We start from the raw sequence: 27,998 nt of genomic DNA, 5'->3' as shown, positions 1-27,998 counted from the left end.
ATATAATTGTATGAGTTGCGTTAAACAGTTGTAAAAGTTGTACAGTCTAGGCCTACTTTAAAATATTAGGTGCAAGACATGTTTATAAATTCCTCTTAAATTGAAGTTGTGTGTTGTCTGAGCTTGCTGCTGTTGTGCCGTAAACAATATAAATCGTGATAGAAGCTTTGTCGTGTTAGACGATTTGCTTTAAACTTTATACTTACTGTAAGTTTTTTGTTCTCTTTTTTGTGGCGTAGGCTACACACCACTTTTAATCACATTCATATCATCTTTCGTGTCATCACATAAAATCATATTGATTACATTTTTGTTAATTTCTAATGTCATTACAATTTGATAAACTCCTTTTTTCTCATATATTTCTATACTACACTTACAAAAGATGTTTACAAAATTAATACGTTTGGTCTAAATAAATGTGTTGTTACTTAGCTACTTACTGTAACTAAGTGGTTTCTAATTACCGTATTTATTCAAATAAACTCCCCTGAAAGTAACGGCCCCATCCTAATATAACATCATTTAGAATTTATTTCCTCGAATAAACGTCCCGCCACATGCACTATACACAATATTGTATTTACTATATTATTATTATATTATTTCTATTTGTAGTAGAATTCATTGATTGACATGATCTACTATTTACCAAGCATTTTGATAGTGTATGTCATCATTTCTTGATATTAATTGTGTTGTATTTTATCAATCAATAATATCAACATAGAAAAAAATAGTATAGTTGCTTTATATTTGAATACTATTAGAAGATATTTATTTTGCGGTACATTGCGTATGTAGTTCTGAAAAGAAAACGTGGTTATCAATATATCACAGATTAATATATTGAATTTCACTACTAAGAAAGCCTCAAAACAATACTAACTAAACTACTGTTAAACTGTATGCCTATTTTTATAACAAAACAAGAATGTTACCATGCATATCGCTTTAATTATTAGGCTAGTGTTCATGTTTGACTATTGAAGTATCAGTAATTAAGTACTGTATAACCAACTAAATATTAAAACATTTATGAATATCAGAACAATATCAGTAATTACGTATAAGCAACTAAATATTTAAATATTTCTGAATACAAAAACAAAATATTCTTTAAAAGTGATCTTTCTGAAAATTGTCAGAAAAAAATCTTTATGAATACACACAGTATGCCTCTAGACGGATTCTAATTTTATAAAAAGTATGACAATAAAACGAATCTCAATCTAACTATTAAAACATTTTTTTTATTGATGCTTAGGCATAGACACTGTACATTAATTTCAAAATATCCGCATACAAAATATCTATTGACAAGTTCAGTGAATTTACACGTAGCTCATGCCCCATCATCTGAAGTATGCTCTCACATGTTAGTACAGTTCCTACTCTGGGTGACTCATCTCTTGGTAAAAACAAAAGAATTGGAAGAGCAGGCTGAGAAGCTGAAAGAAAAAACCACAATAATGCAATTACTTCGTATATGTTAATAGAAACAATTTACTTTGTAAAAGTTTGATAAGTAAAAATTGCTATTCGAGTAGGAAACGTTAGGTATATATATATTTGCATCCATCCTGGGCCACTTGTTAATTCATTGTGTGCGATTTCTTGACACAATTTTTGCAGCTGTTGCTAGATAATAGTTAACTATTTCAAGTCAGTCAAGTCAATTGTGTATTCCCTATGTTGACTTTCTATTTTGGATACTTTTTTTAAATACTGTTACAATGCAAGAGAATATTTTTCAGTAGGCCTACATTCAATCAAAATACAGTCAATGACAGTTGGTTAAATACAGTCAATGACATTAGTTGGTTATTATTGAGGATTGACAATTCTAACATTTACATTAAGAAAACTTTTGATGAACAAATTATAGAAGTTATTTATCTGTATGTAATTCTTTACGTTACACCATGAATACGTACGTGTACGACGTTTCGACCTGTTTCCAATATATATTGGAATTATTCTGACTAGTTAGGCCTCCACTGATTGTAAGGGCGTTTGTTGTATGAGAGAATGTATCTGGTGGGTGAAAATCTGTGATACTACCATGTATGGCTCTGTCGTCTAGTGGTATGATACTCGCCCTGTAAGCGAGAGGTCACAGGTTCGAATCCCGCCAAAGACATTTTTCACACAACTAAAAAAATATGGAACTTTCGCCAATGAGCTGTGCTCGACGCGATTATGAGATCATGTTCCGAATATGAGCACTGTTTCTATAATTTAACAGTATGATATATGTACATATACCTAATATGAAAACATTTTATTAAGATATAGAAATTATTCTTGGGTTGGACACGAACCTATTAGATCCAGGTCACTGGCAGTACCATACGTAGTAGTTTGCCAGTACAATTCTGTGTCAATTATCTAGTATTTTGTTGGACCGGTCGCCTTTCTTCAAGTTCAATAAGTGTTTTTGATTCACTCACTCACACCCTTTTAACATTTGTGTACATTCCTTCATTAATTCATTCACCGTTGATGTCTTCATCGATTTTTTTTAGTATGTTAAGTTGTAGTATTTTAAGTCATACTGGGTTATCTTTTTGTTTTATTCACTCACTCATACATTTGTTCCACGTATTGTTAGTTTCCTTACCAATAATATCGCAAATCGACCCGACGATAAAGGTGTTATATAACTTTCGGCTTGCATTTCCAAAACGGTATAGCAACCCTAAAAAAAAAGAAACGACTCATTTGTAAATACGTATTCCTACAGTAGTCCTACAGGAAAAATACTGACATTTTCATACGATAGCGTTAGTAGATCGTTGGCTTTACGTCAAACTTGTCGAAAAAGTCGAAATAACCACATTTGTGCAAATATGTTACCATCAAATGTGCAAATCTGTAAAAATGTATAATCCACTAATGTGCAAACATCACGCCTTTAAATGTAAACATGATCAGTTTTGAGGTTAAATTAATGTGCAAATAAAATTCTACAGACAAAAATAAAATATATAAAATATAAAATAATTTTTTCAACCACAATCAGTTTATTAAAATTGGTGACCTAATTCTAAATAGTCACGAGACAATGTCTTTAAAATATAGCCATTAAATTGTAGTAATAAAGGCTAAAATAAACTGTCCGGGGAGGATGCAGGACTGACACGTGGTCGCTGCTTGCTGGGCATATGGTAACTTCTATACCGTGGAAATTGAAGTCTCCTTTGTCCTCTTATTTTAAATTCACAACATACATTCTCCTAAGGATTATACTATAGGCCTATTCATTCATATACCTACTTCATCGATATGATTTTCCTGTTAATTCATTCATTTTGTTAAAGAAAATGATTTGTACATTTGTAGAATTTTGTTTGCACATTTAACTTCAAAACAGATCGTTGTTACATTTAACGGCGTGATGTTTGTACATTAGTGAATTATACATTTTTACAGATCTGCACATTTGAAAGTGTCATATTTGCACAAATGTAACTTTTTACACATTTCACCGCTCAACAACTGTCTTTCTTTGATCGCAAAGCAGGGCAAGCAACATTTGTGCAGGTGGTGTGAATCAGTGTCATTACTAACAAAAATATATGAATTATCAAAAGTGTATCTACCCTGCTATAAACTTGGCTGTAATCAGTGTGCTGATCCTGGCAATGACGTTCATTAATTGGTTCTCCTTTACTATCCTTTTTACAACACGAAAGTGGGACTTTGACACGTGATGCAATTGGCTGATCTATCCACCAGTTGGTCACTTCTTTATAGTCGTTAGGGTTTGTTACACCGCAGCAGTCGTACTAAAACAAATGAGGCAAACTCTGAACGTTTAAAGCTATGTCTGCACTATTAACCTTTATGTGACAAATACATGTGATGTGCCTATATAACATGGACACGGTGATCATCACTACCGTATTTGGGCGCCCTGCACATCAAACTGTTTTGTCAAAGTAGTTTGATTGTGTGACAGAGCTTTAAGTTTGCATTTCATTTACAAATATTTAAATGTTTGAAACAGAAATAATTATCATCGGATAGTTTAACCTAAAAAGAAAACAAACTGTGTTTTGTTTAAGTAAGATAATTATTTCGTTTTACTGCTTTCATTGGTTATAAATTGAACTAATGTGTTTCATAGCGTCGCTATATTCTATCAAATATCAAAATCTCCTTTTTGTTTTATGAAATTTAATTTATACCCAATATATTGTCAGGGTTCACATGCAAATAATAGCGGAATTGTTTTTCAGAAAACATATATTTTTTTGTCGAAATACGCGGTTTGAATGGTACATAAACAAGGTTGTGATACCATCCTGCCTGAGAGGAAATTCTTAAAAAAAAAGCATAATCAAACCATAAAAGTACATATTAAAAACAAGTTGTATTTATATAATATTTATATTTACTGCAATCTGTGGCCGGTCTTCAATTCATTACACATTTACAAGCACAAAATACAATGAGGTTTGTAGAGGTTGTGATAGAATAACGACGAAATGACTTGACGACTATGAATTAAAGAATTATCGATTGAAATTGACCAGGACAACTTTATATTATTATCATGTTTTTATTATATTCAGGTATTTTTCACCTAAATTAGGTTTTGTGATATTGTATATTTAAAATAGGAGCTCATCATGTATAATAATACTAAAGTATATACAAACATGATCTTGCATGATATCCCAAAAAAGTGTATTGTCATTGGCGGCGTGCTCGTCTCCTCCAGGGCCGACGTAGTAATATTTTAAGTCCAGGATCATCGCCTCTTTCTAAAATATATATTTTTTAAAGATGGAGATAAAATTGCACAGAATAATGATAAGATAGTTTGACAACAAGCATACACAATAGGAAAATATGTTTAAAACACAGAACAAACGAATATAACAGACTTAATAAAAGTAAATTTATTTGCACAAATTGGAAGATTTTGAGGTTTTCTTTCGATTTTACTGTGCATGGTAGTTAGAATAGTTTCTACGTTTTACCAAGTAAATAAATGTGCAACCAATCAGAGCTCATGAATTACTGGTCACATTTATCTGAAGCGAAACACTCCAAAGAATTCTAATTCGTCACAAAAAGGTGGGCTTTGAAGACAGAAGTATGAATATACATGCGCATAAAGTTTAAACCAACGATTGTGATTTGTACGAATAAATCCGCCAAGTCAGTGGATTACAAGAACAATTAATGTGCTAAATCTCCACATACTATCTATCCGATGTGTCATAGGAATATTTGGTAATACAGCATCACATGAGGTGCCTGTATCATGTAAGGTTAGGTTAAGGGTTAGGTTACTCTAGATACATGTGAAATACATGTGATGTTGTATTATCAAATATTCTTATGATACTTCCGAAATAGATAGAGTACCGAGAATCGGCTGAAGCCAGAATATACGGTATACAGAGGCCTAATCACCATAGAACTTGACTTGGGTATATTATTCGTATAGTTGAATGTAGGTTATCATCATAATTATATTAGTATTGCTTTTTTATTTAATGTTGTTAATTACCTGTGTGCTAAGGGCCAAATCAGGTTGTAAAAAGAAACCCCCTATGATTACAATAGTAAATATCACCGTCAATCCTGCGATGTACTGAAATATAAATAAGTCATTATCATTATTATTATTGCCATATGTATTTTTATTAACCCAACGTACATGTAGTCTTTGTTTCAATTTCGGTTAATTCCAAACTTTACTACCATGCAGAATCAAGCCCTCACCATTAAGAACGTATGTGTGTATTTTCGTGGTATTCGATAATAATAATAATAATTTTAACAGTTTATTTCTATGTATTTATTAGTTTGTAATAAATTACCATTCCCTAACATATAGAGTAACATAGTGTTTACATGAACATTCTAGAATAGGTGTTTTGATTTAAGAAACCATGTATAATTAATAAGAACAATCAAGAACATTCCAGAAGTGCTATTAATAGAAACTGTAATCAATAGAATAAGAAGAAGTATAAGGAATGATCTAGAAGGTTATGAACATATTGTATATAAGGGGAAGTATGACAATTGTAAGAGAGAGAAGGATTTTTGATTGAAGCATTTATTTTGAAAAAGTTTGGATTAGAAGTTGGATATTATATTGTAAAGTTATTGTGAAGCTGCTGTTTAAAGTGCTTACTGGATTTTTAAAAGTTGAAGTTGATTGAAATTAAAGCTTTGTTTTTGAGTTATTTTACAACTTTGTAGATTTTGTGTGTATACTTTTATGTCACAAGGGAGTATTTTCAACCGCTCGGAAACATACGTGAGAAGAGTTCGTGACATAATTTGGTGGCAGCGGTGGGATCTAATTTGGTGGCAGCGGTTATTTCGATCTACTGTTCGACTTAACTGTGTATTTATCTACTGTTGTGATATTTTGTGGTAGCAGTTTGATCTACTGTATTTTGCCATAGATTGGTGGCTGTTTTAGGATCAACTGTACTTTTATTGAGATATTTTGCGGAAGCGGTACTTTCGATACTGTGATATTTTACGGAAGCCGTGGTGCTCCGTTTGGTTTAATTGTAAATACACAAACATTGTTTTAAGAACAGTACATTATTTTATTTGGAACAGTAGACTTGTGAACGTCTCGGTAACTACGATTAACTAGTAACAAGACCCTCACCCAGATTTAAAATATGGCTGATAAACAATCAACAACAATATCCGGTAAGCGATATTTTTTTACGCTCAACAAAACTGCCAGCTAGCCAGAATACTGTTTTCTGATTGGATGTTGATGTCACGTGAGATGTTCAAATCACTCACGCATGCAGTTCGCCTCACAGCAGTAGGTAATTCCCCCTCGCACTCTCCGACCGGTTGCGACTCGCACTGCTCTAGGCTAGCAATTTACGTGTTGTAGGAATCGTACATTTCAATGGGCTCGCTGCCTGAGAGCACGCTGCCTGAAACAACTACTACTAGCTCCTTGCACAACAGACAGAGGCTTACAATTTCAAGCATTTTTATCGTGTCGCCATCGTTGAAATGTTTTTTCGTAACATTTATTGCTCTTTTCTATGTACAACGTTTGAGATAAAATAATTATAAATAAGAGCGATTATCGTCGTGGATAATACCGTAACGTGGATAATAAAGACATCACGCATTGGCGATAAAACGTTGGTCTGGATGGTGTAAATTTGTTTTTGTTTATGATCCAACATCATTTGTTGAAAATTTTCAAAAAATGATAATAAATAATCACAAACACTATTTCCCTGTGACTTATAACTATATATTTAGATGAGTTGTTGCTTGTAATTCTGCCAAAGGAACAGAGCCTTTTTTTTGTCAGTATATAAAAGGATGACGATGACAAAAGTGTATTTTGACCGTGCCAACCCGATGTTTCCGTCATGAAGGCCCTAAAAAGATTACCGCGGCGCGACTTGCTTATCGCTTCGCATAAATCATGTTTTTCCACGTGAAATTGAAATTAATGCATGAAACGTACGCGAAACGTAAATAAACATTGAGAGAGGCGAATTCATCCATGGAAATTTAATTAATTAATTAATTAGATTACTCCATGGTGAGAGAAAGTAATACTTCCAAGAAACCCTTCACAAGTTTCCGCTTTTTGGGTTACCAAAGACCCAGGGTCTCTGTTTTCGAGAAAAACTCGAAAACAGAGACCCCCACTAAAACGTCTCATTATATTGGGGGTCTCTTTTTTTCGAGATTTCCCGAGACCCCCTAATATAATCCCTGTTTATTAAGAGTGTTGCAAATTTATTTATTTATTAAAACCCAACTTTTATCGCAAAAACCGTGAATTTATGTTTATTTATTTATCAATTTATTTATTTTTTTAAATTTCATTTCTTTTTTAAGGCTCGCCCAACACAATATATTTGTCTTCATCTATCATTTTGTTATTGCATTGTACGTTATTATCTTTTATGCTTGTAAATAAATGTTACGAAACTAGTGTCAGCTTTTAAAATAATCTCCCGCTTTTTAGCTTCTAAAAGGCACAGCATGCATTTATACATCTTACTTCTAGGACGTCGACCTTGTATTCCAAAATGGCAGTCTTTTCACACGCGTTCAAGAATTCATCAATCTCTTCTTATCGTTGCGGCATGTTCTTTGATCGGCATATCAGTTACCGTTTATTACTGATACGTCATTCTGTGATTTTGAGACGTTTTAGTGGGGACCCCCCATATAAGGGTGTCACGAAACCTAAGACCACGAAAGCTAAGACCCCCTAAGACCTAAGATCACGAAAGCTAAATTATCTTTATGGTAATAAATGACACCTACTGTGTTTAAAATTATGTATGGATAAACAAGTATTGTTTTTAAGCTATAGTATATCTTAGAATTTGTAGTCTTGGGTCTTAGCTTTCGTGATCTTAGGTCCTAGGGGGTCTTAGATTTCGTGGTCTTAGGTTTCGTGACACCCCCCTATATAACGTAATATTGACGTAATATTGAGACGTTTTAGTAGGGGTCTCTGTTTTCGAGAAAAACTCGAAAACAGAGACCCCCTATATAACGTAATATTTTATTTTTATTTATTTATTCCGGTATATAAAACATTACAAAAAGCAGATCAAGTCTGAAATTATTGTAGCACATTATATAAAAAATTTACATTACAGATAAAAAATACAAAACAATTTACAATAGGCTATGCATAAGAAAAATAAATATACTGTACATTAATCATTAAAATTTATCTAGTATTTTAAATATATTTATCAAGGTTTTAATTTATTTAATTTAATATTGACTTAATATTGAGACGTTTTAGTGGGGGTCGCTGTTTTCGAGTTTTTCTCGAAAACAGAGACCCCCTATAACGTAATATTGACTTAATATTGAGACGTTTTAGTGGGGGGTCTCTGTTTTCGAGATTTTCTTGAAAACAGAGACCCTGGGTCGATCTCGGGTCTCTGGTCTCTGTTTTCGAGGTCTCTGTTTTTGAGACACCCGTGCAAGGAGCTAGTACTAGTAGTTGAAATGTACGATTCCTACAACACGTAAATTGCTAGCAGCCTAAAGAGCAGTGCGAGTCGCAACCGGTCGGAGAGTGCGAGGAAGGAATTACCTACTGAGGCGAACTTAGACTTGCCCCAAGTCTGTATTGTTTTTTTATTTTATTTATTTGTTTTTATTTCGACCGCGATTTTTGTCTGAAAATACAGACTTGTGAAACACGTATAGAAATCGATTTGCAGACCGCAAACATCCGATAAGAATGACGTAGGTTATCATACCGTATTTGGCTATATGGGGCGGGCGGTATGTAAATATGGATTTCGAATCAACCAATGATCATTTTGTTTCAAAATGAAAAAGATCGAGTAGGCCTACGTACAGTGCTGAATGTACGATCGAGTTCGAGGCTCGTGTTGAAATATGAAATCGTGTTGCCAAGTTTTGTTTATTAATTGTTTAGTCCTTAGTCTAGGTCTCCTTCGTAGGTCCTACTCAACTCGCACGTATGACCTGCCAAATAAAACGCCAATAAGGTAGGCCTACATAATACCACCACCGGCACACAACAGGATTCACACACAACACAGGGCTACACCACACTACACAGAACAGGACAGGGTCTGGGTGGGAATTAAATCAAATTATCTCCGCGTAATATTAAATGATCCATATAAAATCCTGTACCCAAGTACACTGTCTAAACGTAACATAGCGCATGCGTACCATCTTAGTTGTTGAGTCTTTGAAATTCTGAAATATGAATATTAAAATGGTGTACGAGTGAGTAGCCAATCGCATGCAGCTGAAACTAGTCAACCGGATAATCTATGCACCAAGAATTCTTGGTGTCAAACCACGTGACTTTTGCGTGTTTCCCCAGACGGAATATCCAAACTCAAGTAATACACGTATGAAACGCCATATGTGCAAAAATATTTATATTTTTACTAATATTAAGAAAAAACTCCGTCTGGAGCCCAGACTAAGGCGAACTGCATGCGTGAGTGATTTGAAAATCTCACGTGACATCAACATCCAATCAGAAAACAGTATTCTGGCTAGCTGGCAGTTTCGTTGAGCGTAAAAAAATATCGCATCCGGTAAAGTGTACAGCAGTACAAACTTTTTGGTGTTGTTAATGAAGCAACAAATACAACAACAGAGTCTTCTGATGCAGCAGATGATGGATAACCAAGAACGTTTACATCGGGAAGATATTGAAAGGAAAGAAGGTTTATGTCGGGAAGATATGACGGTCTGTAAGGACGGAATTTTATTTAGGCATGTTTTTACTAAAAACCAGACAGAACCCATAGAGAAATTAGTGGTTTTATATCCTTGCCGTAATAGTGTTTTGAAAGTTTCACATGATATTTCTTTGACAGAGTATTGTAAAGCCTCAAAGTTTAAAACTAAATTGAAGGCCCCGATGATTCATATGTCAGTAATTGTTAGTGAACCATTCCGACAAATTTACATGAATATTGTTGGTTCATTATTAGTAATTATTAATAATTATGTTCTATGTTATTATGGTGTAATTAAGTTTTATAGACTAGGAGTGGGTTAAATTTTGCCACGTGTATACTTGCCCCTCAAAACTCCAAGAAAGAGTTTTGAGCTCAGAAAGAGGGGGGAGTGTAATAAATTACCATTCCCTAACATAATAGAGTAACATAGTATTTACATGAACATTCTAGAATAATGTGTTTTGATTTAAGAAACCATGTATAATTAATAAGAAACAATCAAGAACAAATGTCATCCCCCATACCTAGGCAAATCGTTCTAAATGGTTTCAAAGCTCGTGTGTTTCAACTCAACTCAACTCAACGTAAACATTTATTTTCTTTCTTTCATTCAATAATAAAACAAATGAATAAGGTATTAAAAAAAGTAAGTACGAGTTAAAAATAATACATTTCATTAATATAATATATAAACACGACAGGCAAAGAACATTAGTTCTAAACCGCCCGGTGATATACTGAATTTTTAATTAATTAATTTGAAACGATAAAGCTGAGGAAATATAATATAAATATATAGCCTATATAGACTATTTTTAGTTACACACATATATAAATATACATATTTATATATATAAACAAATCAGGCAAAGAACATTAACATTAATTTAATTATTTTATTTATTTGCATATATATGTATATATGTACACACACACATGTTTCACGAAGGACAAGAGATCAAATGTAACAAATGCTTGAAAAATGGACACGAAGCTTATCAATGTAAGGCTAATAGAGTATGCTTTAAATGTCGCCAAGAAGGTCATACTATGAGCACTTGCAACAATGAAATAGGCCAACAGCAAATATCAGCCAACTCAATGGGATCAACAAGGGCATATATTAACCGTATGTGGGAATCATTTGTGCACACTCCAATACCAAAACAAATAACAGATAAAGACTTAAAGATAACAGATAGAGATAAATCACATGATAATGCAAACCCAAATTCAGACACAGAAGTAGATATTGATGAAGTGTTCAGCTCACAAGATACTGCAGATGACAGCAGCGGAAGTGAATCTGATGAAGAACAAGAACATGTAAAAGACAAAGATATAATAATTTTAGACAGTGAGGAAAAGACCATTAGTGAATCAAGTGAAAGCAAAGAACAGAAGAAGGTAACAGATTTTTTTGTTTCTTCCACTCAAAACTCAAAAAGTAACAATGAAAGGAAAGGGGCTACCACTGATGAAAGTAGAACTGAAAAAGATTTAAAGGAAACATCACCAGAAAATCCACCACAGAAAACCCAAAAAAAAATCAACCTAAGGAAAAGGGTTACAAGGAAGTAAGTTGCAGAACTACTGTATCATACTGTGCAGTATGACTTTAAATGTTTATTATTACAATTTAGTTTTTTTATTTAAGATAAATTATAAGGTTTATAAAATGTTTTTATATTTAATAATCATATGACACCAAACATACACCTTTTATCATTAAATGTTAGAGGATTTAGAGAAAAACAAAAACAAATTAGTATTTTTAAATGGGTCAAAGACAACAAAGCAGATATCATCTTCATTCAAGAATCACATTTGACAAATGATAAAACCCAGTCACTGAATGATATATGGCAAGGTGATTCCTACCACTGTTTTGGCCCATCACACAGTAGAGGAACATCCACATTTATTGCTAGAGTAAAATTCAACACAGGGTAACAAAACAATACAAAGATATTAATGGTAGATTTTTACTTCTAAGAGTTGAAATAGATGACAACTATTTATATCTAACGACTTATGTGAATATGTTAACACATGTGATATCAGGCCGTCAATCATGTCTGATCACCAAGCCATAGCCTTAAAAATAAGTTTAACTAATGAACAAAGAGGCCCAGGATTATGGAAAATGAACAATTCTCACGTAGATAATGAAGATTATATAAACAACATCAACAACATAATTGAAAGAGCTAGATTAGAAGAACTTAACCCAAAGGATAAATGGGAAATGATTAAAGTAAAAATAAAGGTATTCTCCATAAAATATGGGAAAATGAAAAATAAAAATAAATGCAAAAGAAAAGAAATACTTCAACAGGAAATTGCTATCATTAATGATTTAATTATGAAAAAAGGATAATACTGATAATAATATCCAGTATGAAACAGAATTAGATCAGAAAAAGAATGAACTTGAGCAAATTTACCTATTGGAAGCTAAAGGTGCTCAAATTAGGTCAAGAGTAAAGTGGATAGAAGATGGCGAACGAAACACTAAATATTTTCTTGGTTTAGAAAAAAATAATAGTAATAAAAAACATATTAAAAAATTAACATACTTCTTATATTTATCTAATTTTAGGTTTTAATGGCATCAAAACGGAAGTCGCATCGAAGGACTAGAAGCTGGAAACTGTGAACAGCTTCAAATGTCTGGGAGCTATTATGACTGATGAAGGGTCCAAACCAAAACCAATATTGTCCAGGATAGCACAAACCACAGCACTGGCAAAATTGAAGACAATATGGCGCGAAAGAAACATCACCCTCACGTCAAAGATCAGGCTCATGCGCATTCTGCCCATCTCTGTATTCTTGTACGCATGTGAGTCCTGGACACTCACAGCTGATCTACAGAGATGGATAGAAGCGGGTGTCACAAAACCAAAGATCACGAAAGCTAAAACCTATAAGACCTAAGATCACGAAATTTAAGACCCAAGACCTAAGATTACTAATGGTTCTCTTTCGCACCTGCCTTGTATTTTAACTCTAAATGTGTTAACCAACTTTATCCTGAATACCACACCTTAGAATTAAATGAGAAGAATCAATAAAATAACAATAATTTTTTTTAATAAATTGATGATTTTACAGACGTTTTTCTCATGCGATTTTCGCATACTCTATGTTCAATATTTTGTTTCTATGGAACGCCAAAAGAGAAAAATTAACAAAGGTCAACAACTATGTGGAATCCATCTATTCAACTCATTTTTGGTGAAAATCCTGTATCATATTTTGTCACTGCCAATACAAATAAAATGTTACTGTTGAAAGATGTATTGTCCCCCTGAAAAATAATTGTTACATTTTTTTTTTTTGCATATGCCATTTTAATGTCACATAATAGTTATCCACTTTGGCCAAAAATTGGATCTAAACAAAATTTATTTTACCTGAAAAAACTGTAATTTAAAGCAAAAATGGCTAAATTGGCTGCCAGCCAATGGATTTTTGGTTGAATTTAACCATTTATTATGTTACTTTATAAGTGAAAACATTATTTTTTAATTTTTTTCTACGGAAGTGATTAACTTGATTAAAACTACAAAATAACCTATTCGTCTGATTTAATTAATCTTCATTTTTCATGTTTTTGGGGAACAATATATCTTTAACTTTAAGAATAAAATCGACAAAGTCATCATATCCCCTTAGGTCGCCCTTATGACTAGGTCTAGGGTAAATAATGATGCTGAATTTAAGATCGAGTAATATTCTTTGAAAATAGAAAAGTATCAGCAGTAACATATTACAGCATTTTTATTGACAAATTGACAACATATATTGAACAAATTAAACGTGCATTTCAACATTATTGTTGCTCTTTTGGCGCTCTATAGAAACGAAAATATTGAAAGTTGAGTATGCGAAAGTGTGTAAGAAACTCCAATTTTTATTTATAAATAATATCAAGTATTTATTTGTTACTTTTTATGTGAATCTCTTTCATAAAGTACTTATGAGGCCTAATTCTAAGGTGTGGTATTCAGAATAAAGTTAGTTGAATTAATTGGAGTCAAAATACAATGCAAGTGCGAAAGGGAAACACCCACTGAAACCAACACAATGGAGTAAATATATATCCAGTTTTTTGTTATTGTTTTTTGAGGTATATATTTATTTTTCATTTTTCAACAATTATTGTTTTTAAGCTGTTGTATATCTTAGAATTTGTAATCTTTGGTCTTGGGTCTTAGGTTCCGTGATCTTAGGTCTTAGGGAGTCTTAGCTTTCGTGATCTTAGGTTTCGTGACACCCCCACTCGGATAATCATTCATTCATTCTTTATTTGGTCCAATATAAAAATACATTAGAAATTCCTCTTATATACACTGCAGAGATAATAACAATATACGTACATGCAGAAAACAGTCAATATAGAAAATCACTACAAAAATATCAAAATGTCTACCATCCAGGTGTTCTCTCCATGAGTTAGCGCTGGACAAGTTTGTTATAGGTGACAATAGACTGTGGGACAAATGATTTATTGTAGCGTTTAGTACGGCTTCGAGGCAAACGGATACGAATATTTGATGGAAGAAAAATGTATTCCTTATACGTTTTACCAAGGAGAGAACACCTGCATCGTAGTTGAAATTAAGAACCGATACATCAACAGTATAAGAATTTGTTTACTAACATTAAATTTCCTAAGTTCCTAAGTCTTAACAGATATAGCCGTTGTTGTCCTTTTTTATAGAGTTTTTGAATGTTATTACACCAGTCCAGCTTTTCGTCTATTATAGTTCCTAGATATTTATACTCTGGGACAACTTTATTAATTAACTCATTTCCTATATTAAGGGGCTCATGAACTGACCTATTTTTTGTCCTAAAATCAACTATCAATTCACATGTTTTGTTTAAATTAATTTTAAGGTAATGGTCTTTACACCAATAACACTACAATATCGAATCTATTATCAATAGGCCTACCACTAGGCCGTTGATTGTCTCACTCTGTGGCTGCTGAAAGCATCTCGTCGGATTCGGGAGATTGAGCCTAGTAGTAGGTCTAGCCTGCTGAAACAAGTCCATCTAAACAATATCGCGCGAACAAGAGGGGTGGGAACTTTTCAAATAAAAGGACTAGGCCTAATTAACGTTATGATTTCTATTTTTAGGCCAATACATAAAATATCTTTGATAATAGATAACGATTAAAGTTTTAAAAGTAGACCATTACCATGACTTCTATCTTGAAATCCACCCAATATGAATTATCTTTCATGAGATCTTTGTATCACCATGGAGAAATAAGTTAGTTAGTTAACTTATCGCTCGTGTACTTAATTACCGCGCAACGCGTTCATCGCGTCGCATGGTAGCATGATTGCGCGTTAGGTATCCAGCACATAGCAACGTCCCAACACAAATCATCTTCAGTTTGTTGATATATCAACTGTGTATGAAATAGTGAGGGATTAATTCCGAAGTATCTATATATAAATTATGGTTAATTCTGACATAGGCGAGCACAATAGAAAAACTTCGGTATAAATCTCCGCCTTGGATATCTACCTTATCTATCTTAGATGTACCGCGAAACGTAGATTTGATAACATTAGTTTTCAGTACTACGCTATTGTTTCATTTTTGTCTTTTACAACGACAAACTTTAGCGTAATACCTATCGAAACTTGTGGATATCACAGGGTTATTTTCACACACTCGCGCTGTTGTTCAACTGACTTCCGGGTCCGTCACTTCCTGCAAAATGGCCGTTGGTGGCGACATTCAATAGTTCAATATTAAATACAAATATTTTTGTGGTTCAACTGATCGTGAACTACTTGCAATTAATTTGTTTTAGATATTCAACTAAAAGGCATTTACTTTACGTGAACTACAATTTTTTTTAGTAATTTAACTATTATTGAAAGCATTTACTTTTACGTGAACTACAATGTGATATTAGTGATTAAACTGAATCGTGAACTACAATTTATTTGTATTAGATATTCAACTAATGAATTATAAAGGCCTTTACTTTACGTGAAATACAATTTGTTTTAGTAATTGAACTAATTATTATTTATGCTATTTATTAATCATTTTATCAAATTTAGGTGCGATTCAATGTTACTATAGGAGGTTAATTGTGCTAATTATTTATGCAATCAAATTTAGGTGCGATTCAGGTAGGCCTACCAGGGAAACACCTTTACTGTTTATATTATCGATTATTTCTGTTGCTTGCTCTATTTATAATTATAAATGGTGTCTACTACGACCGATATATAAGTAGGCTACGAAAGTTGTTATTTGATCATTTTGTTTCAAAATTAACAAGATGCTGTTGTCATGATATATTGTGATACAAATGTTAAAGCACCACTCACTGTCACCCACTTTGATAAACTATGCTTTTGGTCTCTTGGTACGGTCACGTTAGAGGCTGTTTCAGTGATTGATGACCCCTATTAACATTTTCCTCCTATGTGTAACGTTCAGATAATATATATAATAAAATAATATGTATTTTATACGTATACTGTTCTTTACAATTATATTATTTGCAGCTTACGTTCTTATGAACCAATTGTTGTGTAATACCAATTGTGGTAAAGTTTTTACATCATTACAGGAGAATTAATGTACATTTTGTCTACAAATAATTAAATCTATTGAGTAACTTTTCCCCTTTACGTTCCTATAACCACCGATTGCTGTCAAGTGTCCATATCACTACTGACAGGGGACATAATCAATCATAATTGGTATACATTTCGCATCTTACCAAACTTATTTTTAGTACAGGTTCAAATCTCACACACTCATTCGGCGGAAGACCAAATATAATAATTAGCCGTATATTATTCATATGCATAGGTGTCACCCGGGCTTCAATTTCCAGAGGCGTTGGTGAGGGTGCGCGAGCGAAGCGAGCGAACCCTCTAGTATTCGTAATTATTATCGATTTAATTAAGCTATTGCGGAAAAATAATGGGGGAAAAGGATCCAACGAACCGTGGTGAGTGGAGAAATCATTTAGAAACTTTTATATAAATAGATATAATAGTTTAAATGAATGACATTTTTTTTGGACACGATCAATTTCTTCACTGTGGAAATATTTACACATTAGAATAGACCTATATTAGTTTTGTATGACCAGAAGATAAATTGTCTAGGAAGCTTTACAGTGTACTTATCCTTATTTAATATTTGCAGACATAATTGTAAACGAAACGTTCGGACATGTCATCAAAGGGCTAAAACTAATATCGAGGTTCCATGTGGAACAAGGCACAAGAAGACGATGCTACGAAGACCAGCATCAATGTTTTGACAGTTAAGCCAAAGGTTGAACGTCCTCGGCACAGGAGTAAGCCACCAGTTGCACCAAAACCAGCAAAGAAAAGTGTAAAAAAGATAGCGCATTCAATCAAATGTGATGACAATATTGTAAAAGAGGACAAGTATCATCAGATTAAGCCACCAGTTGCACCAAAACCAGCAAAAAAAGTGTTAAAAAGATGGCGCATTCAATCCAATGTGATGACAATATTGTAAAATAGGACAAGTTTCATCAGATTAAGCCACCAGTTGCACCAAAACCAGCAACAAAAAGTGTAAAAAAGATGGCGCATTCAATCCAAGGTGATGACAATATTGTAAAAGAGGACAAGTTTCATCAGATTAAGCCACCAGTTGCACCAAAACCAGCAACAAAAAGTGTAAAAAAGATGGCGCATTCAATCCAAGGTGATGGCAATATTGTAAAAGAGGACAAGTTTCATCAGATTAAGCCACCAATTGCACCAAAACCAGCAACAAAAAGTGTAAAAAAGATGGCGCATTCAATCCAAGGTGATGACAATATTGTAAAAGAGGACAAGTATCATCAGATTAAGCCACCAGTTGCACCAAAACCAGCAACAAAAAGTGTAAAATTGATGGCGCATTCAATCCAAGGTGATGGAAATATTGTAAAAGAGGACAAGTTTCACCAGATTAAGCCACCAATTGCACCAAAACCAGCAACAAAAAGTGTAAAAAAGACGGCGCATTCAATCCAAGGTGATGGCAATATTGTAAAAGAGGACAAGTTTCATCAGATTAAGCCACCAGTTGCACCAAAACCAGCAACAAAAAGTGTAAAAAAGATGGCGCATTCAATCCAAGGTGATGGCAATATTGTAAAAGAGGACAAATTTCATCAGATTAAGCCACCAGTTGCACCAAAACCAGCAAAGAAAAGTGTAAAAAAGCTGGCGCATTCAATCCAAGGTGATGACAATATTTTAAAAGAGGACAAGTTTCATCAGATTAAGCCACCAGTTTCACCAACACCAGCAAAGAAAAGTGTAAAAAATATGGCGCATTCAATCCAAGGTGATGACAATAATATTGTAAAAGAGGACAAGTTTCATCAGATTAAGCCACCAGTTGCACCAAAATCAGCGAAGAAAAGTGTAAACAAGATGGCACATTCAATCCAAGGTGATGGCAATATTGTAAAAGAGGACAAGTTTCATCATATTAAGCCACCAGTTGCACCAAAATTAGCGAAAAAAGGGTAAACAAGATGGCACATTCAATCCAAGGTGATGACAATATTGTAAAAGAGGCCAAGAAACTCATTGGCAACACCAAAATAATAGGTGCATCTGTGAAAAATATGACACAGAACATTTTGAAGGACAAAAATAGACTGTACAGACATCATACAATAGTGCCATTTTTTTTTTTCTGTTATTCACAGGATTTAGTGTATCTCAACTTAATTTTTCTCAATTGATGGCCATATCCTAAAGTTGATTTTGTAATGCCTCATTTGACCGTTTTATGAATTTTATATACATTTTACAAGGAATTTTAAATAGTGTAAATGTAATTAAATGGTTGTGTGGTAAACAATTAACGATTCTTTCCTAAAAAGAACATGGACATTTTTTAGTAGTGTAAGCTGCTTTATATACCCATATTCATCGTTTAATTTTACAGGCTTCTCATTGTGAAGACATCCCAGTTCCACGAAAATCAACTCGAAATATGATGTTGAGAAAAACGTTGAAGATATGCCGAAGAAGTCAAAACCGTCACTTGATGGTGATTGGAGAGACGATGATGATGAGAGCGATGATGAGATATTTTATGATGCACTTTCAGGTACTTATTACAATCAATCTAATTATTTCTCTTATTTTCACAATTTTTTTAAAACCCTACATGAAGGTAATAATGTACAAAATGTGACACAATGTTTGCATTTTACAGACCTGAATGACATTATTGATGAACCTCAATGCATCAGTGGTTCTAAAGATATTAAGAACCATGTGCAAGAAGATGCAGAAAGTAAAAGAAAGGTCAGTGAACTGGATTTCACCACCTAGGCAGCAGCTGCAGCCATAAAAGTCTTTGACAATAACATGCCTCTTGACGATAGTACCCCAGATGTTGTCGTGGTCACTAAAAAAGTGAAGGATTACATTGGAGATGTTGTCCCTAATAGCCTTGCCATCATCAATAAGGACAAAGTTAGCAAAGTCGTCACAAAGGATTCTGTAATCTCAGAAAACATCACCACTTCCAATGATATCACCAATGGCATTGTCTCTGAAATTATTCGTTACAGCATTATTGTCGTCAACATGGACAGATGAAAAGGATAGTAAGACTTTCAAAAATGCTGTTCCCAGCTGCAAGCCAAGCGAAGGTAATTTATTTTATTATATAAAAATAAACATGCATTTTATTATGTTTTTTTCACTAATACAAATAGTACTATTATTAAAAACAAAATGAAGACATTGTATTTATTCCTTACAGGCAATTTGGCTGGTGATGTCCCTGCTAACCAGAATTCTACAGATGTACCACGAGCAGGAGTTTTCCGACGGAAACAGAAAATGAAAAATAATAAATCTAACAATAACTCAAGAAATTAATTAATTTATCTAAAAAAGTTTATTAACATTGAATTGAATATACTTCGATAATGAATACGTGAAATGAATGCATTAAAAAAGAATGTGTTAAGAAAAGAATGTGTTAAGAAGAAATGATTACGTTAAGAAATGAATACGTTAAGAAATAAACAAGCACAAATGTGCGATACTCGGGGTACAGTGCAAAAGAAGCTGTAATGACGTCATAAGACGGGATGTAATGTCACATACACATCAATAACCTCACACACCTTAGATGGGTCTATTCTATATATTCAGGCTCGGCTGTCCATTCATTCACACTAATCGGGATGGCATGCCCGATATTGTGGTATATACACATCTCTTTCTTCATTCGAATAGGTATGTCTCTCCACATGACATACATCTATCAGGGAGTAAAATTAAAGTTGCTGGAGTGAAAAGGTCACCAATGGAATATGCCTACTGTCCTATTCAGTGTGACCAGTGTGTTATGTGATCGGCAGAAGTCGTCTATTATGTGCGCTAAATTTGATTGTATTCTATGATTTGTAAGTGTATGCTGCAGTCCTGGACAAGGTTCTGATTCACTTACGGTTGTCATATGATAATTGATAGTAAAAAGACAAGAAAAAATGAAACTGTAAAGTCAGTTTGGAGCGAAATTGTTCAAATCACATCTACATTTGTAATGCAATGATTTCTCATTTATATCGAAACTGATTATATGCAATGTATACAAATAATTCCTGAAATTATGTTGTTTTGGCAAATTGTTCCGATTCTTTTGCTATTTCCGTAAGCAGAAGTGACGTCACAATATAATAATAGTTTTACTGTATATATTCTTATTCTCCAAGTCAGGACCTTTGAAATGACACCAAACACGGCTATATTACGACGAAAATCGTTTGCCACCAAGGTACCATCTTCGAGACGTCATATGGCTGCATCCGGTTTGAAATTAAAAAATCCGGCTCTATAGCTTTGAGTAGTATACCCATGCCAAATCCCAGCTTAATACTACAACGAATAAGGGAGGAGTTTAGTACTTTATAAATCGCACCTTTTTTCGATTGGTACCATGTTTATGACTTCATAATTCTGCATTCGTTTTGCATCGGGTTGAAGTACGAACATTTTCTCTCTATAGCTTTGTTCACCTATTACCCTAGTATATGCACGCCAAGTTTCAGAGTCGTCATACGACGCAAAAAGAACTATGACTTGAAAGTTGGCTCAATAGTGTCCAGAGGAGGAAGAGGAGAAGATGAGAGAGTCCTAGACTAGATTACCCCGAGTAAAAAAAAAAACCAAAGAATTATCATGCTAAGATTATGATGATGTTAAGAAACAAACATGTTAAGAAATGAATGTGCTAAAATATGATCATGACAAGAAATGAAGATATGAATGTTTTAAAAAAATGAATACGGGTTAAGAAATAATATGCTAAGAAATTAATACAGTATACAAAAGATGAATATGCAAAAATATGATTACGTTAAGAAATGAATTTGCTAAAATTATGGCCTATGTTAAAGATGTATTGTCCCCCAAAAACATGGAAATGAAGATTAAATAAATCAGACTTTGAATATGTTATTTTGTTTTAAAATTAATCACTTTCGTATAAAAAAAATGGGGAAAAAATGTTTTCATGTATGAAAATAACATAATAAATTGTTAAATTCAACCAAAAACCATTGGCTGGCAGCCTAGTTTAAATTACAGTTTTTTTCAGGTAAATACATTTTTTTTTTCATTCTATTATGTTGCATTAAAATGGCATATTAAAAAACAAAGCATGCTCAAGTTAGTGTTTACCGACAGACCGACCAACCGACCGATATAGTGAGCACGCGACTAAAAATGTTGTTTTTAAATTTTTTCAGGGTACAATACATTTTTAAGGAACGAATATGTTAAAGATGTATTGTCCCCCTGAAAAAAAAATTTTTTTCAATATTTTTGTTGAATAGGCCATTTTAATTGCACATAAAAGTTATTCACTTTGACCTCAATTTGGATTGAAAAAAATAATTTTTTACACGGAAAAATCGCAATTTAATGCAAAAATTAACCAACCGGAAGCTATTTGTCTGGAAGACAAATGTGTTCCGGTTTAATTTAACCCTTGACCTGAGTTAGCTCATAAATATTCATATTGTATGGATACATCATGTGGATGATGATGCTTTCCAAATCAACAGCCAACAACGATAGCAATGCATGCGTGCGAGAGAGTCGAGTAGTGATGCGAGACGAATCTTGAAGAAAACACGAAAACTATAGCTAGCAGAATGCTAAGTTAGAATTAGAGTTGGTAACTTTGATGTTGAATCTTATTCATTTAGGTGAGTTTTTGTTTCGCTAACAGGAGAGGCCTAGCTAGGCCTAGGCCCGAATTTGCTGCTACTGTACTACTAGTCTCGAGTAGCCTAACTGCTGCCTACTTCTGTCTCTAGAAGTAGAGTGTAGTAGGCCTAGGCAGGGTGTCTAGGCAGTACACTGCTAGCTAGGGCTACAGTAGACCACCACCAGAAGGGATGTATTTTTGTTTTAATCATGATGAATTAAAGATTTCAACTATCTATTCAGCAGTGAAAATTAAAAAAAAAAGAAAATCTTAATATTGTTTTGGATGTTTTACTGATGCAATATTTAAAAAATATTTTCTGTATCAAATGCAATAGGTTCAAATTAACATTCCGCAAATAAACATTTTATGCAGATATTTTGACACAAATTTCTTTTTTTTTTTAGGTTGATTGAACAATGAGAGCAGGTAGTGAGAAACATAAAATGTATCGTACAGTGGCAACATTCACAATTTATTGAAACGTTTCTTACTATTAAAATGACACTTTGTAATGGATGTGAGCGATCTTAGAAGACTATAGCTGTCGTAATTACTGCCATTAATCAACACATTGATAATTTAGACAAATTGACACAAAAAACAATACAGGAATTCAATAAGATATACTGTATATATATATTTTATTAACTCCTTTTGAACTGTAATATTTACAGTAAAATTGTGAAGTGTAAGTAAATTTGAAGAATTTATCCTGTGTACTGAACTGTTGTAATAGGTTTTTTTTTATTTATTGAATGTTATGTTTACAAAATAATGTACTGTACATATAATACAAAAAAATTATACAATATTTTACAAGCTGGACAAGAACATATTGGCCGAATGCAGCAGGAGAGTCAGAAATATTTTTCCTGCAATGCAATCATATTCCAATACCGAGTCTATCATTGTTGTCTTTGGGTGACCTCTGTTCCAGTCTTCATCAGCTCAACGTCTTTAAAAAAAGTAAAAGCAAAGTATGAAAATCTGGAAAAAATAGATCATGCATATTTGGTGCAAAATTGGGCTAGTGAAATTGCTTACTTTGACATAGTCAAATAAGTATACTACCTTTCTATGGTAATTAAAACACATTACTTATAATGTTATAACTTATATAAAGAGAAAATAAATATTTGACTTACTACAGTACAGAGAACATTTGTTGTTTGTGTTGTAAAATGGCTAAGCTGGCTTTTCCCCTCTGTCTACTTGTACAGTGCTGCTGGAAGGTTCTCAATTTCAGGCTTGTATTGCAACCATTTTCCCTGAAAAATGTTTGTTTTATTTTTATCATAAAAATTAGTTAAATTAAACAAGCTTCAACTGTAAATATATATGGTACAGCAAGCTGGCTGTATTTTCGGAATGTAGCTAAGATTGATGGCATATAGCCTAGGCCAGTCTATGAAGAGTACAATGTATAGGGCCTAGCTGGGCATCTTCTGCAGGTACCCGATTGTCACAGTCTGCTTGCTACTAGCCTAGTAATATGCAGCAGCATGTATTAATCTAGGCCTAGGCCTAGCCCTGAACTGAAAAAATCCCAGGCTAAGTTAATAAATTTACCTTCCTGATATTATTGCGTTATATATATTATTATATTTAAAATAACCGTCTAGGCCTACTTACCGACAAATTAACAGCTCAGCTTTACATATTTATACGATCGCGTCGATCTCTGGTGGTGTTGTTGTACATACAACGTGCATCGTCCATTGTTAGATCAGATCTCTGCTGTGTGGATGCTCATTAACATATCATGCATATGTATGAGTTAGCTTTACCGGCCTAATTTCTGAGCCGATGAGTTCGAAAAAATGGTAAACTTATTTTGATTTTTTTATAAGCGAAATCAATATTTTTTTCAGATTTTTTTTCGGTGGAAGTGAATAACTTTATGTTAACTACAAAACGGTCTATTCAAAATTTGATTTTTTTCATCTTTATTTTTCATTTTTTGGGGGACAATACATCTTTAAGAAAATGAATGTTTTAAGAAAGAATACGTTAAGAAAAATGAATACGATAAGAAATAAACATGTTAATGAATATGTCAAGATATCAATATTATGAAATGTCATTATGAAGTAAATATATTTTAGTAATAAAAAATAAAAATCATTGGATGTTTTAGCAATGAATCATGATTTGCATAACTTATGATGCAATAATTGAAATACACTTGACCGGGATATTTCACTTAATGGATATTCAGTTGGATAGGAATTTGTTCATTATTAGGGCGTTTCCCTTAGATAATGTGATTGGTAAATAAGGCTACATGGCCTTAGAAAGATATCTTCTCTTCTCAAGCAAAGCGCCAAACAGTCCATTAAGCTAGGTAACCAGGCTTAGTAACATTTTCTCATCAACTCTTCAACAAGTCTTCCTTTATCGCTTCATTTATGCTTGTTTGTTTTCCCTTGGCTTCACACAGTTTCCATATTGTTGAAATAGGCCTACTATTATTAGATTGTATGCTACTCTTCTGTTTGTTAATCTGTAATTCAACGTTATTTTCATGATTTTTAAATTTATTTTATTTCTTTTTCTGGAGAGTAAAAAAACTGATCCATCAACCAATAGCAGGAAAATTCAGTGCAGCTCGGGGTTTCCCATTTTATAAACGCACACAACATCTGTCACTGTGTCGTGTCGTCAAACGTATAGGATTTTACATTAGTAATCGCGATCGTGGCTAACGCATGTCGGCTAGCGGCCCATCATTCGTCACGGCGAGCGACCGCGGATAAATTAATTTATAATTTTCCCTGATATTACGTATTTTTGTTGATATGTGTGGTGTTATAATACATACATACATACATAACTTTATTCACATCATATCATACATAGTACAATACAATATGTACCCTCTAGCAAACTATGGCAACAATGTTTTGTTGTTCGTTTAGTTTTAAATTTCATTTGTGATAGAAAACAATTTGTTAATATTAATGGTGTTAAGTCAGAAATCGTAACCTCTGACACCGGTGTTCCTCAGGGTACTGTCAACGCACCTAAATTATATTCCTTGTATACGGCCGATTACAGATCTTAAAATGATGAGCTTTGCTCCGTTGTTAAATTCGCTGATGACACTAGTACTATTGGTCTCATAGTTTCAAACAATGATGAAAATTATCATAGCGAAATACAAAGATTTGTTAAATTTTGTGACGATAATTATCTCCAAATAAATGCATCAAAAACAAAGGAGATGATCATTGATTTTAGGACTAAACATAAATTTAATTTTCAACCAATCACTATCAAAGGTAAAGAAATTGAAATTGTTGACCAGTACAAGTATCTAGAAATTGTTTTCAATGATAAACTGAGTTGAGGAGGCCATATAGACTTCATCAGCAAAAAATTAAATCCCAGAATGTATTGTATGAGAACTTTTTATAAATTTAACTCCTGTGATTTGATGTTACTTTCGTTCTATAGATCCGTTATATGTAGTGTTTGGACGTACTGCCTCTCCCGTTGGGCTGGTAATGTTACCGGAGGGAATAAAGGATGCCTTGAAACTTTCATCCGTCGGGCTGGTAAAATGATTGGTCTGGAACTGCCTTCCATTACCGATGTGCACCTAGAACACCTCCAGAAAGATTTCGAACGCATTGAGTCGGATGCCTCTCATCCTCTCCACAAAGTGATCATAGACCAACTTAATCCAAGTGGTAGATTGAGGCTCCTCAGTGTGAAAACAAATCGATATGCCAAATCCTTTATTCCCTCCGGTATCATCCAGTACAACAGGAAGTCAAGAAGATAATATTATCTTGTATTTTTTTAGATGTTTTTATATGAATGGTTATTTGCTATTATTTGTTTTTATTGTGTTTTCTTGGTTTTTTTTTTATTATCACGAGCAATGAATTTCTTTTTTGAGGATCAATAACAGTTATCTTATCTTATCTTATCTTATCTTCCTTATATCAATACAAATCAATTTGTTGCTGTTTGCCGAATAAAACATTAGGATGCTTGGTCAGTACAGGGGTCAAAGGGCCAATATGGGTCAAAAGTAAGACTTTGCGCAACTTGGTAACTACTGGGTGTATTGGAATATTTGTTTTACTTTTCTGACCAGTATTCAAGTAATTGGCCATATGAATATCTCATCAACCACTTGTCAGAAAGTGATAATTGTTGTCCCAAATTACTCGCAAAGTATATGTTTATATTTGTTATAATGTAAAAAAAATCGTAACACTGTCAATAAATCCCATAATTTTGACCTTTGACATATAGCCGGCACAAACATTTTTGGTTTGGAGCACACTTTTCATATCTCAGAAATTGTTGGGCGGATATGGTCGTAGTTGGTGTCAGAAGAAACATATTCTATTCACTTTAATAGTGAAACTTTATTTTTGACCATTGGTCAAGAAAATAGCATATCAATGGACACGTGTCGAGATCCAGTGGGCTGGCCATACAGGGTAACATATCAGGAGGGAGAAGGAGAGGCAGACAGAGAAAGAGGTGGGAAGACAACATCAAGAAATGGACACGTTTGACCTTTGGTGACTCACAACGAGCTACAGAGGACAGAGTTCGATGGAGGAGGATTGTTGTCCAAAAGTCAGCAGTGGTGCGTCAACAACCCTTTCTGGGGTTAGGAAACTGAACTGAACTGAGGTTTTGATTAATACCTTTATATTTGTGTTGTCCTTAAATACGGCGACGTAGGAGGTTGGACTTACCGCAAAAACAGTACACCTATTTCTCTTCCATCCACTGTAAATTCCAAATATAGTCAGGGCCATTACGACTAAACCACATAGGATAAAAAATGCCGCATGTATAAAGAATTGGCCATACATCACAGTGACCAACTCCCTGTTGATGTTAACTAAAACCCGAGTACTCAATACCACCATTCCTATTCCACTTATCTATGAGAACAAATAATAACATTGGTTCCTTATATTTAACATAATCGGTGCATTGCTATAGTATGTTTTTCTTGTAGGCCATTTATCACAAAATAAAGTTATTAGTTAATTTGTAGATATCTTGGTCGCGCGCCATTCTTATTAGAATTAATGTTTAAAATGTATTTATCCTATCATCGTTTTTAATAAATTTATTTTAAAATAATACGCAAAAGTAAAATTACTTACGGCATATATGACATTTAAGAACTGAAAGCATCCATAGCAAGAATCTTCCCTGGGTGAATGATTGCTTTCGGGTTGGGCCAACTCTGCCATGTTGATTTTCTGTAGCGAGTATCTCTTATCTTTTTAACTGTAGTTATTACTTATTTTCTTATGTTGTGTAACTTACAGAAAAAACGGAAACCATGATAATGAATTTATTATTAACGGAAGTCCTTGAGTCACAGTACTATTTTGTAAGAGTTTGCAAATCAATATTTAGATAATACCTAGATAGATTTCAGTCACTTGATTGGACGATGATAAAATTTAAGTGCCCTGTTTTTACTGTCTTCTTCACTTCCAATTAATTCTGTAT

At 33.4% G+C, this 27,998-nt stretch overlaps 1 protein-coding gene and 1 long non-coding RNA gene across 2 annotated transcripts; both read right to left on the bottom strand.

Annotated features, from left to right (window-relative positions):
- Window position 1: 1 nt before the first annotated feature.
- LOC140054661 (uroplakin-1a-like) lies at window positions 2–27,828 on the bottom strand. The gene is made up of 7 exons (XM_072099734.1): window positions 27,644–27,828; window positions 27,224–27,415; window positions 5,528–5,611; window positions 4,668–4,772; window positions 3,606–3,791; window positions 2,624–2,701; window positions 2–1,451 (listed from the first exon to the last, which is right to left on the bottom strand). The coding sequence occupies exons 1-7, from the start codon at window positions 27,731–27,733 to the stop codon at window positions 1,392–1,394; spliced, it is 795 nt and encodes a 264-aa protein (XP_071955835.1). The 5' UTR covers window positions 27,734–27,828; the 3' UTR covers window positions 2–1,391.
- On the bottom strand, window positions 23,135–24,186 carry LOC140055199 (uncharacterized). Its single transcript, XR_011846643.1, has 3 exons — window positions 24,135–24,186; window positions 23,648–23,770; window positions 23,135–23,457 (listed from the first exon to the last, which is right to left on the bottom strand). It is a non-coding gene; the product is annotated as an uncharacterized lncRNA (long non-coding RNA).
- Window positions 27,829–27,998: the final 170 nt, after the last annotated feature.

This window comes from Antedon mediterranea, chromosome 7 (assembly GCF_964355755.1).
Source record: "Antedon mediterranea chromosome 7, ecAntMedi1.1, whole genome shotgun sequence".
In the NCBI taxonomy this organism is placed as follows: domain Eukaryota; kingdom Metazoa; phylum Echinodermata; class Crinoidea; order Comatulida; family Antedonidae; genus Antedon; species Antedon mediterranea.
Note: the sequence above shows the minus strand (reverse complement) of the source record. Positions and strands in the feature narration are given on the sequence as shown.